The sequence below is a fragment of the Mus pahari genome, chromosome 5 (genome assembly GCF_900095145.1).
Source record: "Mus pahari chromosome 5, PAHARI_EIJ_v1.1, whole genome shotgun sequence".
In the NCBI taxonomy this organism is placed as follows: Eukaryota; Metazoa; Chordata; class Mammalia; order Rodentia; family Muridae; genus Mus; species Mus pahari.
The window spans coordinates 151871841-151892065 of record NC_034594.1 but is presented as its reverse complement, the minus strand read 5'-3'; the positions used below and the strand labels follow the sequence as shown (position 1 = coordinate 151892065).

Below are 20225 nucleotides of genomic sequence, written 5' to 3'. Positions count from 1 at the left end.
GGAAAAGGGCAGGAACAAAACTCTTCAAATGTGCCTGTGCCCCTCTCACCAGTTTGTGTCTTAGAAGGCTGGTGAAGGGTGTGTCTTCTGGACCTTCCCATTGTGGAGGATTAGGTTTTACACAACGTATCCACTCTAGCATTGCAGTTTCCCTGAGCCTTAAAATCCCTTCTTCAACACTAAGCCAAGGGATATCAGGCATCTCCAACTCCTTTTCAGTAGGCCATCTTTTGATAAAACTTCAGCCAACCATTCAAACAAACTTCTGTCACCTTTTTTTTTTTTAACTGTGTGAGCTTCCATACTAAACCTAGAATCTCCACTCAGAGGGCCCATGTCAATAAACTCAGCCTGCTCTAGTTTTATGTTCCTTCTACCCTTATCCACACCCTTAAAATCCATTCCCACACATATTCGCCAAGTTTCTGCTTGAATGAATTAGCAAACTCATTGAGCTCCTCAGTAGTGTAGCGAATTTCCTCATGGACTACACTGTCTACCTCCCGTCTAGGAGCCTTGAGTCTGGTTATAGATCTAGAAGAAACCATTGGTGGGCCTTGAGAAACCTCAGTATTGTCTTGTCAGGCATTTTCTTCAGCTGAAGTCACTGCTGGTTTATCTGACTCTAGGGGATTAATTTCCTCCTGTAGGGAAGGCATTATTTCAAGGGGTGGGGCTGAGGGTACTACTTCCTCAGGTGGGGCAAACCCTTGAGAATCTGAAGATTCAAAATTCTCAGCTTCAACAGNGTCTTCCCACACATCCCCATCCCAAGTTATAGGATCCCATTCTTTGCCAATTAATGTCCTTACTTTAACTGCTAACATCCTCTGAGGCTGAGACTTGAATTTTCGCTGTAATTTAGCCAACCTTATAATGAGGGCTTCAGTTTGATTTTCTGCAATTTGAGTTCTATGGCTGCTAGAGAGAAGATTCTCTTCAAGGACACACTTAGCAACTTTTAGATTGTTTATTTGAGTCTGGAGTTGTTCAATTTTATCACACAACTCCTTCTTTTCCTTTATCATTTTTTTCCCCAGATGCTAAGAGCAACCACCCAGCAAAATCATTTTCTGATTTTTTTCCCCATCTTGTAGAAAGTTTTATACACAGAATCACCTAATTCATCAAGATAATCAAGGTCATTAGCTTCTTTAAGCTTAAAATATAGTTTCAACCATGGCTCTTCAATATTCTCTGAGCTCCCAGGAGGGAGAGAAACTGGAGAGGTTTCAGTAATTGAAGGTGCTGGTGAATTATCAAACCAACTCCAGATTTTTAAAAAGATTCATTGTTATACTTCTGCTCCTCTAGAACCACCCCACTCCTGGTACCAACTTCTCTATTAGGGTTCTTAGAGTCACAGAACTTATGGATAGTCTCTGTACAGTAAGGGAATTTGTTGATGACTTGTAGTCTGTAGTCCAACTCTCCAACAATGGTCAGCAGCAGCTGTGAATGGAAGCTAGCAGCTGTTTAGTCCCACAAGGCAAGTGGGAGAAGAGAGAGAGTAAATCTTCCTTCTTCCAATGTCCTTATGTAGGTCTCCAGCAGAAGGTGTAGCCCAGATTAAAGGTGTGTGGTACCATGTTTTTAATCCCAGATGACCTTGAACTCAGAGATCCCCCTGTCTTAATCTTTTGGAATTCATAGCCACTATGCCTCAAGATCTCCATGCAAAGATCCAGGTCAGAAACTTGTATCTCCCAGCCTCCAGATTAGGATCACTGGTGAGCCTTCCAATTCTGGATTGTAGTTCAATCCAGATATAGCCAAACTGACAACCAGGAATAGTCACTAAATTACATAAAATGTTTTGTGAGTATTAGTTATTTTTTTATTAGCGCGTGTGTTCATGAGGTGTCTGTGTATGCATAGGTGGCAATGCCCCTGTGTGTGTGTGTGTGTGAAGGACAGACAACCTCAGGAGGGTCATCCTCAGGAATGCCATCTATTTCCTTTGAGGCTGGGCTTCTCATTGACCTGGGCTTTACCACTTAGACCACTGGCCAGTGAGCTCCATGGGTCCTCCTGCCTCTGCTTCACAAGTGCGCGCCAGTACACGTGGTGTGTTTATATGGGTTCTGGTATCAAACTCAGTACCTCACGCTTACAAAGCAAGTGTTAGCTATTGTAATAGCATCAATGGTAATAAACTCCTGATGATGAAAGCCTGCTCTGGGCCTTTCCAGATTGCAGCCCTAAGTCCAGCTGACATCTGCTATGAGGAGACCTTGTCGACGCTGAGATATGCGGAGAGGTGGGTAGCTTGTGGGCGGTACCTAGTTATCGTGTTCTGTGTCCTGAGTCACAACTCCTTTCAGCTCTACTTGATGGCTTGGTGTTCGGGCTGGGGGTCCAGGGGGAGGACCAAGCGGCCTGTGAGAGGGGAGGAGGGGCTGGAGGGTGGGCTTGGCAGTAAGGACACAGGGATAAGCGCAGCCCCTGTGCTTGCTGCTCTCACAGGGACGCTCACAAATTACACCATGGGCCTTAAAGGCGTGTGGCCTTTAATCCCAGCACCTGGGAGGCTGAGGCAGGTGGATCTCAGTGAGTTAGAGCTCCAGCCAGCCAGGTAACAAAACCCTACAGTGCAGATCGTGCTTCTCCAAACGGACCTTCAGACACTTCTCAGCCACGGTCCCTTTCCTGTAAGCCATGGTTCCCTTCCTTTGCAGCTCAGAGGCAGTATTTTCTCTCAGTATCTGTCATGCGGGCTCAGATCTGTAGGTGGAACTTTGGCTTTAGGTACATCTAGAATGTTCCTCTTCTCCTTCTTCTCCCGCCTGTTGCTGCAATCTTTGTAGTGTTTTATCAAAGGTGGTATAAGGCGGTGGGAGGGAGCAGCTCAGTGGTCCCAGGCCACCAAGGCGTTCCCCTGAGGGGACATGCCTAGTATATGCACAGGCCTGGTACAAAAGGAAGTTTATTGGGGGAAGAGATGGGGACCTGGGAAAGGGGTAGAGGCAGAGAAAGGAGGGGGACAGAGAAAAATGGGAAGAGAGAGGAGAGGAATAGGACAGAGAGATGGAGGGAGAGAGATGGAGAGATTTGGAGGGAGAGAGAGGGGAGGGGAGGAGGGAGGAGGGGGGAGGGAGGGAGAAAGCTGGAGTAGCTGAGTAGTTCTTATTGGGGTGGGAGTGGGGGGGCTTGGCTTGCACCTGGCAGGTGGCTAGGCAAGCTGTCCCGGGTTGGGTGTTGGGCTAGTAGATTTCTAGGAGGGGCTGTGCTGTGCAGGGCTGTGCAGGGCTCTATCCACTCCATCCTGGACTTCCGGGCTTGGGGCAAGCCTCATTAGAATCTGTTTAAAATTTCTTTTGTGAAACAAAATGACAAAAGCTTAAGACAGCTGTGTCTGTGAAGACCTTTGATAAAGCAGGTTTAATCCCCAACATCAAGATAAAATTAGCATAAGATACCCAGTTAAATTCCAATTTTAGACAGAGAGTAAGTCAGGTATGCCTGTGGTGACATGGAGGAGGGGACAGGAACAGAAACCCTGTGAGTTGACCGCAGCCTGTGGCACATAGTGGGGCAGTTTGCCTATGGCTCCCAGGGTTCTAATTGTTGACGAAGCACATTCTTTTTTTTTTTTTTTTTTAAGATTTATTTATTTATTATATGTAAGTACACTGTAGCTGTCTTCAGACACTCCAGAAGAGGGAGTCAGATCTTGTTAAGGATGGTTGTGAGCCACGGTGCTCTTACCCACTGAGCCATCTCACCAGCCCGACAAAGCACATTCTTGAATTAGCCAGGCGTGTTCAGGACCCAGGATGCTCAGTGGCCCAGCTCGGGGACTGGGCTGAGCTTAGTGAATTTGTACAAACCATGTAGGTTACTGAGATCAGTTTTGATCTTCATGATTGCAGATATGGCTAGCCTGTGACCCACAGGTCCACAATATGTCCCAGGCTAGCTATGAATGTGGCCCGAGGAATTTGTATATGACAATGTAGTGTCACAATGTCAAAAGGCTAGGCACACCAGGTAGTGAAAGCTGACATGGTTTTGCCCAGGATCTGAGCTTGCCTGCTGCTACCCCAGGGCTGGTGCTAGGGCTCTGACTGCAAAAGGGCCTGAGAGTGTGTCTGTCATTGCAAATGCAGGGCTAAGAAGGTTCGGAACAGAGCGGTGATCAACACCTGTCCACTGGCGAGAGCATCCAGGGCTGAGAACACACTGTTGCTTGGATTCGGGGGCGCTGGAGCAGCAGGTAAATCAAGTCAGGAGGCCATGTTCAGCCCCGCCTGGAGTTGGATGACACCCAGGGGCTAGGACGGAGAGGTGACTTGTAGAGCAGTTAGTCTGGGGAGGGAGGGCTAGCCAGATTGGGTGGGAGGGAAGGCCTAAGTTTTGTTAAGGGTCTTAACAAAGTGACTCAAGGGGCTGCTGGGATGGCTCAGCAGTTAAGAGCAGTGGGTATGGTGGCTCACAACCATCTATAAGGCGATATGATGCCCTCTTCAGGCAGGCGGATGTATATGCAGCAGAGCACTCATACATTAAATAAATTAAAACAAAAATAAAAAAACAAAAACAAAAACAAGCAAACAAAAACCAAAGTGACTCAACCTTGAGAAATCCCAGCTTAGAGATCAGTGTAATGTCTCCTTTGTTTGTTTGTTTGTTTGTTTTGAGACAGGGTTTCTCTGTATAGCCCTGGCTATCCTGGAACTCACTCTGTAGAGCAGGCTGGCCTCGAACTCAGAAATCCGCCTGCCTCTGCCTTCCCAAGTGCTAGGATTAAAGGCGTGTGCCACCACGGCCCCCTCAAATGTCTCCTTTGTTACAAGAAACAAAGCTTTGGGCTAACCCCACCCATGAGTAGGTGCACCCATGAGGACACACTTCCAGGCTTCCCATGCCAACTGGCTGACCTCAGGCATCCACTACAACAAAGCGCTGCCTGGGTTAGAGGAGATGCAGACAGTGGCCCACACCTGGCCCTGCTGGGCACAAGGCTCTGCTGGGTGTTGACCTGTGGGTGGCATCGAATTCCCACTATTTACAAACCCTGACATGAAACATGAAAAATGGTGGAAGGCGAATCTATCCTTTCTGAACCTCTGGCTGGATGGGAAGTCCTTGTGCGGATAGATGGTCACGGGCCTGCACACATGAAAAGGAGAAAGAGGGAGGTCTGAGCTCCATGCTCCCCACGAACTCCTCCCCATGCTCTCTTCATGCCCCAGTTACCCCCCCCCCCCGACCAGACAGATAAGTCTTCCTGAAGAATCACACAGAAGCAGCTCGCTTTTCTCTCTCCCCTGTCTCCTTTACATCTCACCTTTGATGATGGCCTGTTGCTTCAAGTCCCTCCTTCTCTCTAGAGCACCCAGCCTGTTTCTGGGCAGAACAGCAGCTGGGGTCTCGGGGGACCTGGGCCCAGCTGCTGGAGCAGGCACGGAGGGAGTGGGAGGAGCAGTATGAGGCACTCACACAGGTAAGACTCACACTATTGCTGTGGTCCGTCTCCCGGGGCTCTGGCAGGGAATGGGGAGCCAGGGGAGGATGCCAGGAGCCTGAAGGAAAGAGGTAAGGCAGAAGTAAAGGAGGGCGGGGCAAGAGAAGAAGGCTGGTGGTGGACCAAAGGAAGTGAAGGCCTCCCGAGGCTCCTGGGACAGACTTCTCTCTGTCTTCCTAGGAACAGCAGATGGTAAGGATTCTCCCGCACCTCCTCAATGTCAATGAAGACCCACAGCTCACAGGGGTCCTCAAGTTCTTCATTCACAATGGTACTTGATTCTGCTGCCCCCTTACTCTTCCATTTCCCCCCCCCCCCCGCTTCCCCATCATTGCGTCAGGCCAGAACTCTTTACCCATTAAAAGCCACCTCCTTCCCTCTCTCCTCCCTGAGCCCTGGACGACCACCGCTCTTCCTTCTGTGCATGCATTTCACCATGCCAGGTGCCTCAGAGCAGCGACATCACCCCACAGTTCTCGGTTGTCTCTCTCAGTCCACGGAGTATAACTAAGCGCATTCAGGGCGTAGCATAGTTTGGAATTCCTTATCTCAGTGTGTGTTATTAGCCCATCACCCAAATGCGGTCACGTCGCGGTTTTTGTCTAAAGGTTCCCGAGGAGGTGGCAGCCTTTGGAATGGCTCTCCATTATGTGTGCTACTGAATGGGTTGGAATGCAGAGCCCAGAGCTGGGCTGACGGCTGTACTCTCCTCCCGGCCGCCATGCGTGTCTAAGACGGGTGTCTGGAGGACAGCCAGACCCAGCCTTAGTGGGTCACTGGGAACTAAGGCCCATGAAGAAGGTGGCACTGTCACCAAGTTGGTAATCCCAAGGGCCGGGGGAAGCAGAAAGTAAAATAATTATACATAAAGCAGCATCATATCTGGGTGCTGTTATGATTGACAGCACCAACGAGGAAAATAGATTCTTTGTCTGCAATTACTGAGGAAAGAAATGCCACTTTCAAACTATCAGGGGTATTACCTTCTCAAGGCCAAAGGATGACATTTTTAAAAAGATAAACCGTCCTGACTCTTTCCAGGCTCCTGCGATGTTGGTCGGGCTGCCTCAAACGCCATCTGCCTTCAAGGCCTGGGGTAAGGACAGCACCCGAGTCCCGAACTAGACCAGGGCTTCTCTGCCTGGGCATCCAGGACTTCTCTGCCTGGGCATCCAGGACTTCTCTGCCTGGGCATCCTGTTTGGTTTCAGCTTTTTTGTAGACAGGATCATACTACGTAGTTCAGGTTGGCTTCAAATACAAAATCCCCCTGCCTCCTCCCCTGAGTGCTAGATTGTCAGGTTTGTGCCAACGTGCATGGCTGGAGAAGATTCTGGAAAGATACCTGGTCATGGGTAAGGCAGACTTAAGTCCAGTTGGATGGGCAATATTTAAAGTTCCCAGGCCTCCCTCAGCATCCCCTCCAGTGCTCACGAGAGTGCTCCCAGAAGTGCAGCGTGGTGCATGCTTCCTGTGTCCTTATGCTCATTTTGGGAGAAAAGGGACGTCAATGGTTAGAGCCTGTAAGACAGAACTCCACAGCAGAAGCAAGGTGACCAGGCTAGAACCAAGGGGAGAGGAAAGAACATGCACACTGTGGAGGGTCTCTCAGGACTGTACCTCTGGGTGGCTGTATCCTCAGGTGTCTGTGTTTGAAGCCCTCACTGAAGCACCTTTAAAAATTAATTTAAAGACATATGGCTGGTGAGATGGCTCAGCGGGTAAGAGCACCCCGACTACTCTTCCGAAGCTCCTAAGTTCAAATCCCAGCAGCCACATGGTGGCTCACAACCATCTGTAACAAGATCTGATTCCTTCTTCTGGAGCTGTCTGAAGACAGCTACAGTGTACTTCCATATAATAAATAAATAAATAAATAAATCTTAAAAGCAGGGCGTGGTGGCGCATGCCTTTAATCCCAGCACTCAGGAGGCAGAGGCAGGCGGATTTCTGAGTTTGAGGCCAGCCTGGTCTACAAAGTGAGTTCTAGGACAGCCAGGGCTATACAGAGAAACCCTGTCTCGAAAAAAAAACCAAAAAAAAAAAAAAAAAAAGACATATATCTGTATATCTGTTTTAATTGACCCCATAGTTATGTACCTTTGTTTTTTTTAAAAAAAGATTTATTTATTTATTTTATGTATATGAGTATACTGTAGCTGTACAGATGGTTGCTGGGAATTGAACTCAGGACCTCTGCTCGCTCCAGCCCAGAGAATGGACTACTTGTCTTTCTGGATGTGGACCTGGTTGGTTTCATAATGGCCTCCAGTTGCACTCACGTTGCTGACCTCAGGGGGATCTTCCTGGCCAAATGATTTCCCCTGGTGTGCATACACCATGTTTATCATCTGTTGATGGGCACCGGGGCTTGGCTGTTGAAATGTTTTCTTTTCTCCATTGTCTTTTGGTCTTTGTCTGGAGGTTCCTGGCAGCTGTAGGTCTTCAGCTGGGGTTCATTCCATGACTAGAATAGCATCCTCACTGTCTGCCAGCTCCCCGAACCCCCCCCCCCATGGTTGGGCCCTGCAGCCTCCAATAGCACTGTGTGGTGTTGGGGGAAGGGCAGCAGGAGCTCCCCCACTGACCACAGCTGTGGATCTCATTCTGCAACCCAACCAGCCACATAATCTACCGGGTGACTGCATCAACTCCTGTTTTAGAATTTCAGATAAACATGCTTCCTTCGTGAATTTGGATGGTAAAGTGACAGTTGCACCATACAGCAAGTGCAAAGTCATTGTTAATGGGGTACCTGTCACCAGCAGGACAAAGCTGCAGCATTTGGTAGGTTCCTGGCCCAGTCACAGCAGTGCCTCAGTGATACCCTCAAAATGGTGGGGGTGGGGGGCCCCAGGGGGTGGCTCTCTTGTGAAATGTCTCCTGTCACAGAGAGAGGGGCTGGCCTGGGCCTGGGGCTTCCCATCTCTGCCAGACTGCAAAGGCTGAGGTGAGAGACCTGTTCCCTACCTGTTGAGTCTCGGGAGCATTACTTGAGTTCTCTGAACATCACCTATAATTGAAGGAAGATGGAAATGGATGCTCTCCAAGATCCTGCCCAGTGCTCACATTTTATGATATCTGAGACTTAGGAGAACCTGATCTTGGGAGCAGCGGAGTGTCTACTTACGACAGTCCCTCTTTGTCCCTATTCATTCTGCCACTCTCCACGGAGTTCCCACCACCACAGTGGCTACCGAAGCCCTTTCCCTCCACTGAGACCACAGCCTCCTTTTAGCATCACAGGGTGTGCCCTCCCTAGCTTCACTGTCCAGCACATGCCCCCATCCCAAGGGCTTCCCTTTAGCAGACCAGCAGCAGTGTGGTCTACCTTACCAAAAAGCCCCCCACATAATATCTGCTCTTAAATCTTTTGCCCTCTCTGAGGACTTCTGAAACCCTAATCCGAGTCAGACCGGGGGGGGGGGCACTCCACAGAACCCCTGTGTTTTTCTTCTGACCACTCCTGGAAGAGGGCTGAGCCTGGGTGGTCATGGAGGGGAGAGAGTTCTCAGATCTCTGTGGCTGGAGTAGAAACTTGGGCCCTGGAGCAGGCCAGGCCTTTGCTCCCTAAGCTCTCTCTCCCAGGACCGCATCATCCTGGGATCCAACAGTGCCTTCCTCTACGTCGGGTTTCCCTCCGAGCGAGGCGCTGAAGACCTGAGCAGATTCGACTATGACTTTTTCCAGATGGAGCGGGCAGCAGCCGAGGGCGTGAGTGTGGCCACACTTGGTAAGTGCTCTGGACCTGCCTTCAGGCATCGGCCTGTGCAAACACAATAGCAATTGCTTTCATAGTGTCAGAGTACAGTATGCAGAAAGTTAAAATGTGAGCTTGGTCTCTGTCTCTCTCTCTCAGTGCATGCTGGGGATAGAACCCAAGGCTTTGTGTTCTTGCTTGCTAGACAAGTGCCCTACCACTGAGCTACATCCCCAGCCCCCAAATATGGTCTTCATAGAAATAGGGAACTGAATACACATCACAGGTGTGTTTAGCTCATTAAACCTGCCCTTAGGGATGAGGGTGATTGTAGCCCAAGGCGATGAACCTTGGTGTGGGGGCAAGGTTTTACTGTTTCCTACATCAAGTGGAGGCAAGAAGCTCAGGTGAAATCAGTTTGTTAGATGAAGGCCTTCAGCCAACAGGGGACGGACGGTGTGCATTGAGAGCCTGCTCTGGCCTGGAAAGATGGTGATGGGCAAGGTCTAGGCCTTGGTCTGTAAGAAGTTGCAGTTCTTAAGTTTCTGAGTGGAAGATACTCCCATGCCCCTCAGCCCACCCTCTACCCCTTTACTATCCAGGATTCTTCAAAGGTGAGTGTATTAGAGGCTCCACCTCTGCCCATTCACCTCCCTTCACTCCACTGGTGGAGGCTCCTCCCCATCCCTCCCCCCCCCAGCGCAGTCATGTGCACAGGATTGGCTGGACCCTACTGAGCTCTTTGTGATATGGTGGCTTCTCAGGGGGAGGCACGTGTACCCTGTTTGCCTTAATTAAGCCTCAAGTGAGGAGCACTGGGGCACTGAGATTACAGGTATCAGCCACCATACCTAGCTTTGTTGTGGAGTTTCAGATCTCACTAGGCAGCCGAAGCTAGCCCAAGACTCACCAAGTAACCCAAGCTGGCATCAGTGCGTTAACCTGTCTCAGCCTGCGGGATTGGGATTACAGATGTGTGGCACCATGCCCACGTTCCGCTGGAGTGCTTGATACAAATCCAAGACCAGGTTTAGTGAGACAGCCTCGTGCTTAAGAAAGCTTCGTAGCTGAGAGCATGTGGGTTTATACCACCATCCATCCAAGGGACAGAGACAAGGAGGTGGCTGGGGCTTGGTGGCTGCATGTCTAGGTTCGTGGAGAGATGCTGCCTCAAGGGGATAATGCAGAAAGCAGGAGAGGAGGACACTTGACATCTTCCTTTGGTCTCAGCTTGTACATGTGCGCGCGCGCGCACACACACACACACACACACACACAATCATAAGCAAGATAACCCACCTTCTTGTTTTGTTCTTTATAACTGACTGTGCAGAATGCCTTCCCAGCATACAAATAGTGGTGACAAGAAGGTCATCTAACACCACTCTCTGGGCTGATGCACTCCTGTCTCAGTGATGATGTTGGGTTCTTGAGGCAGCCAGCTGGGAAGTTTGGAGGCATTGGTACCATGTGACCACAGGCAGGGCGTCTCTACAGAGCAGACAGGTCCTGACACAAGGCGGTGCTCATCTGAGTCTGGAGTTAGGGCCTCCCATCGTTGCTATAACCATTCCTCCATGGCACCCAGACACAACTGAAGTAAAGAACAAGTTGCTTGCTGTGCCTTGGAGGATTCAGCACAAAACCCTAGCCCCTCCTCTGGCCCACTGGCTTCTGCTTCATCTAACCCTTTTTCTTGGACAGTATAGAACTATGCTAGCTTAAAGGCCTTGAGATCAAGAATGAGAATAGCCAATATTTCAAGGCTATGATGAGTAGCTGTATAAACGAACAGTGGAAGCTGGGAAGTGATGGCACAGAGGCAGGAGGATCTCTGTAAGTTCATGGCCAGCTTGGCCTACACAGTGAGTTCCAGGACAGCCAGGGCTACACAGAGAATCCCTGTCTTGAAAAGCCAAAAAACTCAGCAACAACAAAAATCATACCAAAATGAATGAACAGCTGAGTGTGTGAATTTATTGACGGCTGAAAAGTATAGAACAAGAGACAGACTCACTTCCTCCCCGACTATCACTAGGGTGTACCAACTCTGGAGATGACCAAGCCGACCCCAGCATCTTAGCTGTGTTCCAGGACTACGTCAAACTCATGCCGCTGGTTGTGGAAGCAAATCAGATGAGTGAAGAGTTGAAGAAGGTAACCTTTTACACCCTGACGATGTCACAAAGACAGGGACATAAAGACAGGTCCTGAAAGGCGCTTGAGGTCTAGGGAAGGATGAGGCTCTCCCACGGCTGCCTGGAGCTAGTGATGGAGCTAGTTTGACCCTCAGGCCTTTCCAGCCAGCCTGAACGTCTGCCCTACTTATCAGAGCCACTAGCATCTGATGACCACTTACTGACCATAATTAGTCCCCCAACATCTCACCAGCACCTCAATAGCTCACATGCCTCAGAGGGGACCAGGTTAGCTCCCGAAACACGGGATCCCAGTCAGCAGGAGCCCTGAGAGGGAATTAATCAACTTAGGAAGTACAATCATATTTTCAATATAGCATTGAGAAAGTCCGGTCCTCTGACATCCAGCTTGGCAGGAACTCCAAGGAACAAGATGGTCCAGGCCTTGTTCTCTTACAAAGCCTGGGGCTGGGAAGAATGGAGAAGCAGCCGCAAAAGCAATATGGAGTACGGGGTTGTTTAGTGAAATGTTTCTTTACCAGGGGTTTACAATGGAATTGAAGGTGAAGAATTTAGCATCATCAGATTCCAGGGGCTATGACCTCCAGAAAGAGGTCATAGTGAAGGTGACCAAACAAGGAACTCACGAGGTAAGACACCCCCTGCCCCCATCAGTGGACAGACACGGGCCTTCTCAGAAGGCTTCCACAGTACACAGGGGATTTTTGCCAGTTGCATCCAGGAAACCTAGATGAGAAACCAGATGTTCTCTGAGTAGGGTCAAGTCTGGGGACTCTGTCGTGTTTTCTTGTCTTTCTCTTATGTCACCAGTTCTTGGGATCTGGTGACATTGTCTCTTAGTCAGGGTTGATGTTGCTTTGGTGAGATCTCACAGCCAAAGGCAACTCAGTGAGGAAAGGGTCTATCTCACTCCTACTCCTACGTAACTATTTACAATTGAAAGCATTGAGGGCAGGAACCCACGAAGGACAGGAACTGAGGGGGGGGTGTCACAGACAAGTTCTGCTCACTGGCTTGTTCCTCCTCATGGCTGGCTCAGCCTGCTTTCTTATAGAACCCAGGATCACCAGCCCATGGTGGTACCGCCAGCCATGGGCTTGGTCCTCCCCCATCAACACTAATTAAGACAATGCTCTTCAGACTTGCCTACAGCCTGCTCTTATAGAGGCATTTCTTCAACTGAAGTCCCCTCCTCCCTGATAACTGTCAAGTGGACACTAAAGCAGCTGCTGCTACTACTGACTGCTTTAGCTACTAATGATGCTCTCAAAGTACAAAGGGAACTTGGGGGAAGGGTTGGTTTTGCTCACAGTTTGAGAGTGGAGTCTATCACGGAGGGAAGTCATGTGACAGAGGCTTCCGTCAGCTGGTCACACTCCGCCTACATCAGGAAGCAGATGAGATGAGCACTTCTCTGTTCAGCTGGCTTTCTTTTTCCTGCAGTACAGGAACTCAGCCTGGGGAATAGTGCTGCCACTGCTATTCAGGGTGTGTCTCCCCACCTCAATCAACCTAGATAATCAATCCCTCACTGGCCTTGCCAGAGGCTAGTCTAATCTAGATAAACCCCCAGAGGCATGGTAATCACTTGTCTCCTAGGTGACTCTAGATCTTGTCCAGTTTATAACCAATGTTAACTATGACAGACACCCACTGAAGACCCTCTGTTCACATTTAACATGACTCACAAGCCTTAGTATCAAGCCAAGGATGGGTGGGTAGTGGTGGTAAACACCTTTAGTCCCAGCTCTCAGGAGGCAGGGCCAGGGGCAGAGGCAGAGACAGGTGTATCTATGAGTTTGAGGCTAGCCTGGTCTACATAGTGATGTCCAGGATGGACAGGAATACAGAGAGAGACCTTATCTCATGAAAGAAAGAAAGAAAGAAAGAAAGAAAGAAAGAAAGAAAGAAAGAAAGAAAGAAAGAAAGAAAGAGGAAAGAAAGAAAGAGGGAGGGAGAGAGAGAAAAGAAAAGAAAAGAATAGAAAAGAAAAGAAAAGAAAAAGAAAAGAAAAGCCTGGAAGTTTACACAGATAGTAATGGTGCCCATGTGCCCATGAGACAAGAGCACATCTTTATATGGTGTTTCTACACACACCTGGAGGCCAAAAAAGACAGAAAAATCTGTTTATCCTGCAACTGTCCCTTTGAAGGTAGCATTCATGGAGACAATGCCTCCTCCTTTGGCTTTTGTTTTCATTCTAGCTGCCAGCAAGAGTTGTTGGGTTTCTTTGATACCATTTCTGATGGCACGTTTTTTTTTTTTTCAGTCAAGAAAACTTCCGACTGAATTCCCTTCTATTGCAGTTTAAGGTTCTCCCCATAGCCAGTGTTCTCAGAGGCCCTGTATTGCAATTCTTGTCTCAGACTCTTTGCTCATTGGAGGAGTGTGTGTGTGTGTGTGCATGCATGTGTGCGTGTGCGTGTGCGTGTGCGTAGCTGCAAGGAAGACGGAAGGCAAGGAACCGTGAGGCTGGCACCTGCTGTGGAGCCACTTCTTGCTGCTCTGGAGACTAATTGTGCTGTATTTATTGTCTGTCTGTAGCAATCTCTGTTGTGCAATAACTGACCCTATGACCGTAGCTCTCTGTCAGCTGTTAGTCCAACACAGGTCTTGCTGAGCCATTTTGTTCCAAGGAAAACTTGTGGTTAAATCTATTTCCCTGCTCTTTCCAACTTCTAGCCCCCACCAACACGCCTTGGCTTGTGCCTCTCTATCTTCAGTCAGCCACATAGTAGCTCTCTGGCTCTACATCCAGCACCCTAAATTTGGTGTTCTAGAAGGGCCTCAAAAAGCTGTTTGGGGGGCTGGAGAGATGGCTTAGCAGTTAAGAGCATTGACTGTTCTTCCAGAGCTCCTGAGTTTAATTCCCAGCAACCACATGGTGGCTCACAATCATTTGTAATGGAATCTGAGGTCCTCTTCTGGTATGTCTGAAGGCAGCAACAGTGTACTCACATACAGAAAGTAAATAAATAATCCTTTAAGAAACAAATAAGTTGCCTTGGTCATGATGTCTCTTCACAGAAATAAAAAGAGTAACTTAGACACTGGGTGACCTCCCTTTGCATCCTCAGGTATGGATTTGGTCAAAAGCCAAGTTCATCAATAGGAAATTCCTGATGGAGGAACTTTACCAGCGTTTTCTAGAGAGCAGAGACAGCCATGTGGCTCAGGAAGATGACCCTTTCTGGGATCCCCTGGAGGTTGTTCACTTGGGCTCAGCACATGTCTGGCTGCAGTCCCTGGCTCACTGCATGATGCTGGAGGAGCAGGTGGAGTTTCTGAACTGTGATGGGCTAGAGGAGGCAGTGCTGCACATTCGAATCACCCCCTGCTCCCCAGAAGGACGGTGAGTCTCCAATCACCCCCTGCTCCCCAGAAGGATGGTGAGTCTCCTCCCTTCCCAGACAGTTCTCATGAAGGGGAGGGAGGTCAATTTGGCCCCTGAAGTGGTTACTGGTGAGACAAGTGAATGTGTTCTGTTGCATGCAGCTTTTGCCACCCTGCTTAAGCTCTGGGACCCGGCTCGATACCAAACCCCACCCAGCTTTCCTTGAATCCACAAATAAAAAACACAGACACACCTATTGCTCAGTTTCAACTTGCCTTTTTGGCACAACTGCTGGGTGCTACTTATCTTCTGCCTGGACAAGCATACCCTTATCAATATACTTAGCTCAGCAATTCACCACCTGCCCTCAAATTTAGTTGCTCAGTTACATCGAGTCCCTGCTAAACATCCCCAACCTCCCACCTGTAGAAGTGGCATATGGCCACTCTGCTCGAGATCTCACATGGCTGCTTAGCTTTTCTCTCTCTCTGAAGCATGGAGAAATCTCTCTCTGTCTCTGTCTCTCTGTCTCTCTGTCTCTGTCTCTCTGTCTCTGTCTCTCTCTCTGTCTCTCTGTCTCTGTCTCTGTCTCTGTCTCTCTGTCTCTCTGTCTCTCTGTCTCTCTCTCTCTCTCTCACACACACACACACACACACATTCCCTTTTCTATCTTTTCCTGCAGGGACCCAGAAGTCCCACCTATTCCTTCTGCCCAGCAATTGGCCCATGGCTTCTTTACTGATAGATCAAGAGCCAATTGGGGAACAGTATGTTAGCTTCAGAACCACCTGTACAGAGTTCATTCATGATTTGGTCTTGCTGAGCCTGATTCTTGTCAAATGCCCAACATTTGGGGCAGCCCAGCACTGCCCTGGGGAACCAAAAGAATGAGGAGGTCATTCCTTGCTCCTGGCACCCAGTCCACAGGATGCTTGACACATCAGAGGCAGGATCAGAGCCAGAAGGACAAAGCCAGTTTCTGCTCACCTACCTCCACTTTTGGGAGAGGCCTGAACTTTGCTCTTTGGCTTGAGGTTAGGGTTAGGGTTAGGTGTCTGGATTCCTGTCTCTGAACACCAGTTTTATTTATTCTTGTTTTAGGCCATAGGATATTTATATATAAGTTTTAGCAATCCTAAGCGCAGAGGTTGACAGGTCTTGGAACAAATATCCAGTGTGCCGTTTCTTGTCTTGATGAAGAAGAAACCTGCTTGAGAAAGGAGGAGGGGAGCCTCCAAGTTCTGGGTCTAAAAGGCCAAGCTGACCAAGCTCTGTCTGTGGGGACTTCAGGCCATTGGCTGTCTGTGGGGACTTCAGGCCATTGGTTGGTCACTCGGTTACCTTTGCTGCCTCTGCTGCCCAATAGTCACATTGAAAGTGATCAACATTCCTGTGTGTAAGTTTCAGATCTTAGGGACATGGCTGGCATGAGAGAGGTCTCCAGTTAGAAAGCTGTCCAAATCGGTTTGTGAGGCTAGAGGGCTGGTGTTAACTCTGGACTATGAAGATGACAACTTAGGCTGCACCATCTGTGAAGGCAGCTGGCTTTTCCTCCTCCCCAGTGGGACCAACCCCAGCTTTCACCGCACACATTCACTGCATGAAGATGTCTGTACTCTTCTCTGGGCTGTGAGCTCTTGGAGATATCTTCCCCAGAAGCACAATGCAGAACCAGCTGTTCAGTGACTGGATTGTACAAGTGGACGTTACTGCCCACTTCTCCTTCGGGGCAATCTATCTCCTTAGGACGCTTTCACACCTGTGACATTTGAGTGCTAACTAGCCTGGGCCCCGCCTAATCTGGAGACTGACTTTCAGCTCTCATCTGTAGGGCACATGGTGAGGAAGACATGGTTATTGACCCTCTGGAGCTGTTGGGCAAGAGGATTGACTTCCAGATTCACATCGTCCGGTGCCTTGGTGTCAAGTGGCTAAAGGAAGATGGAAGCCGGGGCATTCAGATGGGGTATGGGGTCTGCACTTTATGTAACTTGTGCGTACCACCCGTGTGGCTCCTGGTGGGTGGAAACCTTGGGTTCTTTTTTTTTTTTTTTTTTAATGGTTTAATATAAAGTTCTAAGTTTTTTTGTTTGCTCAACTGCAAAATGACTATTTTCTCCACCAAGTAGAGAAACCACAAGACCCTCCAGGTTATTTGGATGGCTACTGAGCCTCATACAGTGTTAGGCATTTTAGTTGTCACAAAAAATATCCATCTATAGTGTATTATTTACATAAAATGTACAGGTAAACTAGATAGGGCTAAGTTCATTAGAGTCAATGAATACCAAGAGATAAAGGGATGCTTTAGAAAGTGAAAAATTCCCAAACACCTCCCAGGAAACTTGGTTTTGTTTTGTTTTGTTTTTTAAAGATTTATTTGTTATTATATCTAAGTACACTGTAGCTGTCTTCAGATGCATCAGAAGAGGGCGTCAGATCTCATTACGGATGGTTGTGAGCCACCATGTGGTTGCTGGGATTTGAACTCTGGACCTTCGGAAGAGCAGTCGGTGCTCTTAACCACTGAGCCATCTCTCCAGCCCCAGAAACTTAGTTCTTTCTTTATTTGTTTATTTATTTGATAGGGTTTCTCTGTGTAGCCTTGGCTGTCCTGGAACTTGCTCTGTAGACCAGACTGGCCTCAAACTCAGAAGCGATCCACCTGCCTCTGCCTCCGGAGTGCTGGGCTAAAGACATGTGCCGCCACCGGTTGGTGAAACTTAGCATCTTAGAGCATCCAAATAGAGTCTAAACACTGATGAAAACCTTTGTCCCTTGTTACGCTAGCTTCATGGTGGCGATAGTCACGCTGAGTAACAGCTGTTGGAGTCAGAAACCACAAGAATCAATTACAGGGCAACTTCTTAGCTAACCACTAGGCGGCAGTTCCGTGGCTCGTCTGATTATTTTCTCCACAGATATGTCCCTTCTGGCTTTCAATCCTGTTTTGTATTCTTCTCTCAGGTACAAGATTTATGATCTTCCAAATACTTTGTATACCAAACCTGTATGGAAAAGTGTGAATCCCAGAGTTGAAGAGACTGTCCACTTTGCAGTCTTGGGTGCATCTCGAGAGTTTCTGAATTACTTACTGACCAATGCCCTCATCGTCGATTTGTGGGGCCTCCAAGGTACCAGGTTTACTCATTCTGTCCTGCTGTGTACTGTTCAACCAGATCTAACACTGCAGAGGGAGAAGAGGGAGGCGGGCGGGCCTGTGGAGCGGTGGATAAGAGCCATCTTCTGCCAGGCCTCTGGCTTCAACCTAGTTCATCCCAGCTCACTGGGAGCTGGGCAGCTGAGATTCTTTTCCTTGTTGGTCTCTCTCCCACACTGCAGAAGGCTGTGCCCACTTGGGAGTCTCTCAGCTGGATGTCCTGCTCACGGGTGAAGGCCACATCATGGTAGACACCAAGACATTTTCCAGTGTGAAGGATGTGAGTCAGGTGTGTACACATGGCAGCTCACAGGGGACTGAGCAATCCTGGTGACGGCCCCTTAGAGAACATTCCTTCAGTGTTCTGTGTGCCTCTCTGGGGTGCCCTGAGGGATTTAAACCTCTCCCCACCTCCCCATTTCCATCCTTGTTTACTCGAGCTACTATGAAGCACTAGTCTGGGAGGCTCTGTAGGTAATTACGCATCAGGCTGAGCTGGCATGTCCTCCATAGATCACGTCACACCAGGTGCCAGAACTTTATCAGAAGCTGCTCAAGTTAGAACAGGAGACGGAGCTGCTGAGAGATGTTAACAGGGCCCTCAGAGGCGAAAACGTGTTTCTCAAGGCTTCAATGGAAAACGCTGGTTCTGCTCCACAGGGTGAGAGACGGTACCGTGTGAGTGCTCCACATTCCCAACGCCCGTGTTTAGGATGTACTATTTGTCTAAAATAGGAAGTAATTTAAAAATTGATTGAGCATATGTATATGTATATGTATATGTGCGCCTGAGTGTATATATGTGTCCACAGAGGCCAGAAGAGGCATCAGATAGATCCCCTGGAACTGGGGTTACACACAGTTGTGAGTTGTCATGTGGGCACTTGGAATTGAACCTGGGTTCTCTGGAAGAACAGCCAGTGCTCTTAACTGCTTGCCCATCTCTGCAGCCATGGAGTTGGAAATCTTAATGAGTTAGTGCATATTTTAGTCCATAAACAATAACAACAACAAATTAGAACTTCTTTTCTTTTGCCTTGAGCTATCTTTGAGTAGGTCCAAAGAGATATGCTGGTAAGAGGAGATATAAAATGTCACCAAAGCCAGGTGTGGTGCCACACACCTATAATCTCGGCACTCAGGAGGCAGAGGCAGGCCAATCTCCAAGTTCAAGGCCAGCCTGGTGTATAGAGTGAGTTTCAGGACAGCCACAGCTACACAGAAAAACCCTGTCTTGAATAACCAAATAAATAAGTACAGAAATATGTGGATGCTGATGAAAAATACCTTTTTTTTTTTAAGCCCCAGCCCAGAAGCTTGATAATCCAGAAGGAGCTACAAGGACAGCTGCTAGAGAGGCTAAGCAAGTGTGTGCTCAGCAGGCCAGCTCCGATGCCCAGCTGGCCAGAGCTCTGAAGGTGTTCTATCGAGGCATGGGCATGGCCAGAGGACAGCTCCTCAGACTGAGGCAATGCAGACCTCCCGTGAGTAGCCAGGCTCCCCCAGACCCTCAAACCACATCCCATTTAACCTAAAGGTTTGACAGCACAGTGACGGGAGGTTTGTGAGCAGATGAGCAAATTAATAGTTCTTTAAAAAGAACTGTGGGTCCTTAGCGGGCCGTGGTGGCAGCCACACACTCAGCACTCAGAAGGCAGAGATGTGGTGGCTCACGCCTTTAATCCCAGCACTCAGAAGGCAGAGGCAGGCAGATCTCTGAGTTCAAGGTCAGCCTGGTCTACAGAGAGAGTTCCAGGACAGCCAGGGCTACACAGAGAAACCCTGTCTTGAAAAACAAACCAAAGCAAACTCTTGGCCAACCAGGAATCAGATGGACGACAGTCTCGACCTCACCACGGAAATGCTAGGCAGACACAGGCTTCCATGAGTAATGACGGACAGCTTTCCTTTTCAAACAAGGAAAAGCCACAGATTCGGGCTAATCCACCCCTGCCATCTCAGCCCAGGGAGGCAGAAAATGCAAAGTCTAAGGATTGGAAAGAGAACAGAGGTTTGCACTGGGAGCACATGCCTGTGCCCGCTGAGCACTGTACACGCATGACCCAGCCCTCACAACAGCCACCCTCCAAGGGCACCACTGTTAGGTTTTCATTAAAGGGACCGGAGCTTCTCAGAAAAGACAAAGAATTGGCCTGCTGCTTCTGGGAGAGCAACCGTATGAGAGAGAGCAGGGGGCTGAGGCAGGGCCCTGCTTAAGAAGATACCTTCATGGTAACTAGACCTGGGGGTTCCTTTGGGGCCTCCTTCTGTCTGTATACCTCACAATAAAAGGCGAATACCGCCCCATGAAGGGTTCCATGAACAATGCTAAGCAAAAGCACTGGGGACTGGGGAGGTGACTCAGCTGATTTTGACCCCAAGAACCACGTTAAAAAAAAAAAAAAA

The 20225-nt window shown here is 48.8% G+C and overlaps 1 protein-coding gene across 1 annotated transcript in view; it reads left to right on the top strand.

Moving 5' to 3' along the window:
* LOC110321491 (kinesin-like protein KIF28P) overlaps window positions 1-20225 on the top strand; it is a 48966-nt gene that overhangs the window by 27052 nt on the left and 1689 nt on the right. The window contains exons 8-22 of the mRNA XM_029538486.1: window positions 2193-2260; window positions 4110-4216; window positions 5334-5446; window positions 5648-5738; window positions 6509-6563; window positions 8130-8253; window positions 9055-9199; window positions 11205-11323; window positions 11847-11954; window positions 14403-14677; window positions 16491-16625; window positions 17627-17793; window positions 18002-18108; window positions 18333-18480; window positions 19128-19303. Of these exons, the coding sequence (XP_029394346.1) occupies window positions 2193-2260; window positions 4110-4216; window positions 5334-5446; window positions 5648-5738; window positions 6509-6563; window positions 8130-8253; window positions 9055-9199; window positions 11205-11323; window positions 11847-11954; window positions 14403-14677; window positions 16491-16625; window positions 17627-17793; window positions 18002-18108; window positions 18333-18480; window positions 19128-19303 (1938 nt within the window). The remainder of the gene's footprint in view (window positions 1-2192; window positions 2261-4109; window positions 4217-5333; window positions 5447-5647; window positions 5739-6508; window positions 6564-8129; window positions 8254-9054; window positions 9200-11204; window positions 11324-11846; window positions 11955-14402; window positions 14678-16490; window positions 16626-17626; window positions 17794-18001; window positions 18109-18332; window positions 18481-19127; window positions 19304-20225) is intronic.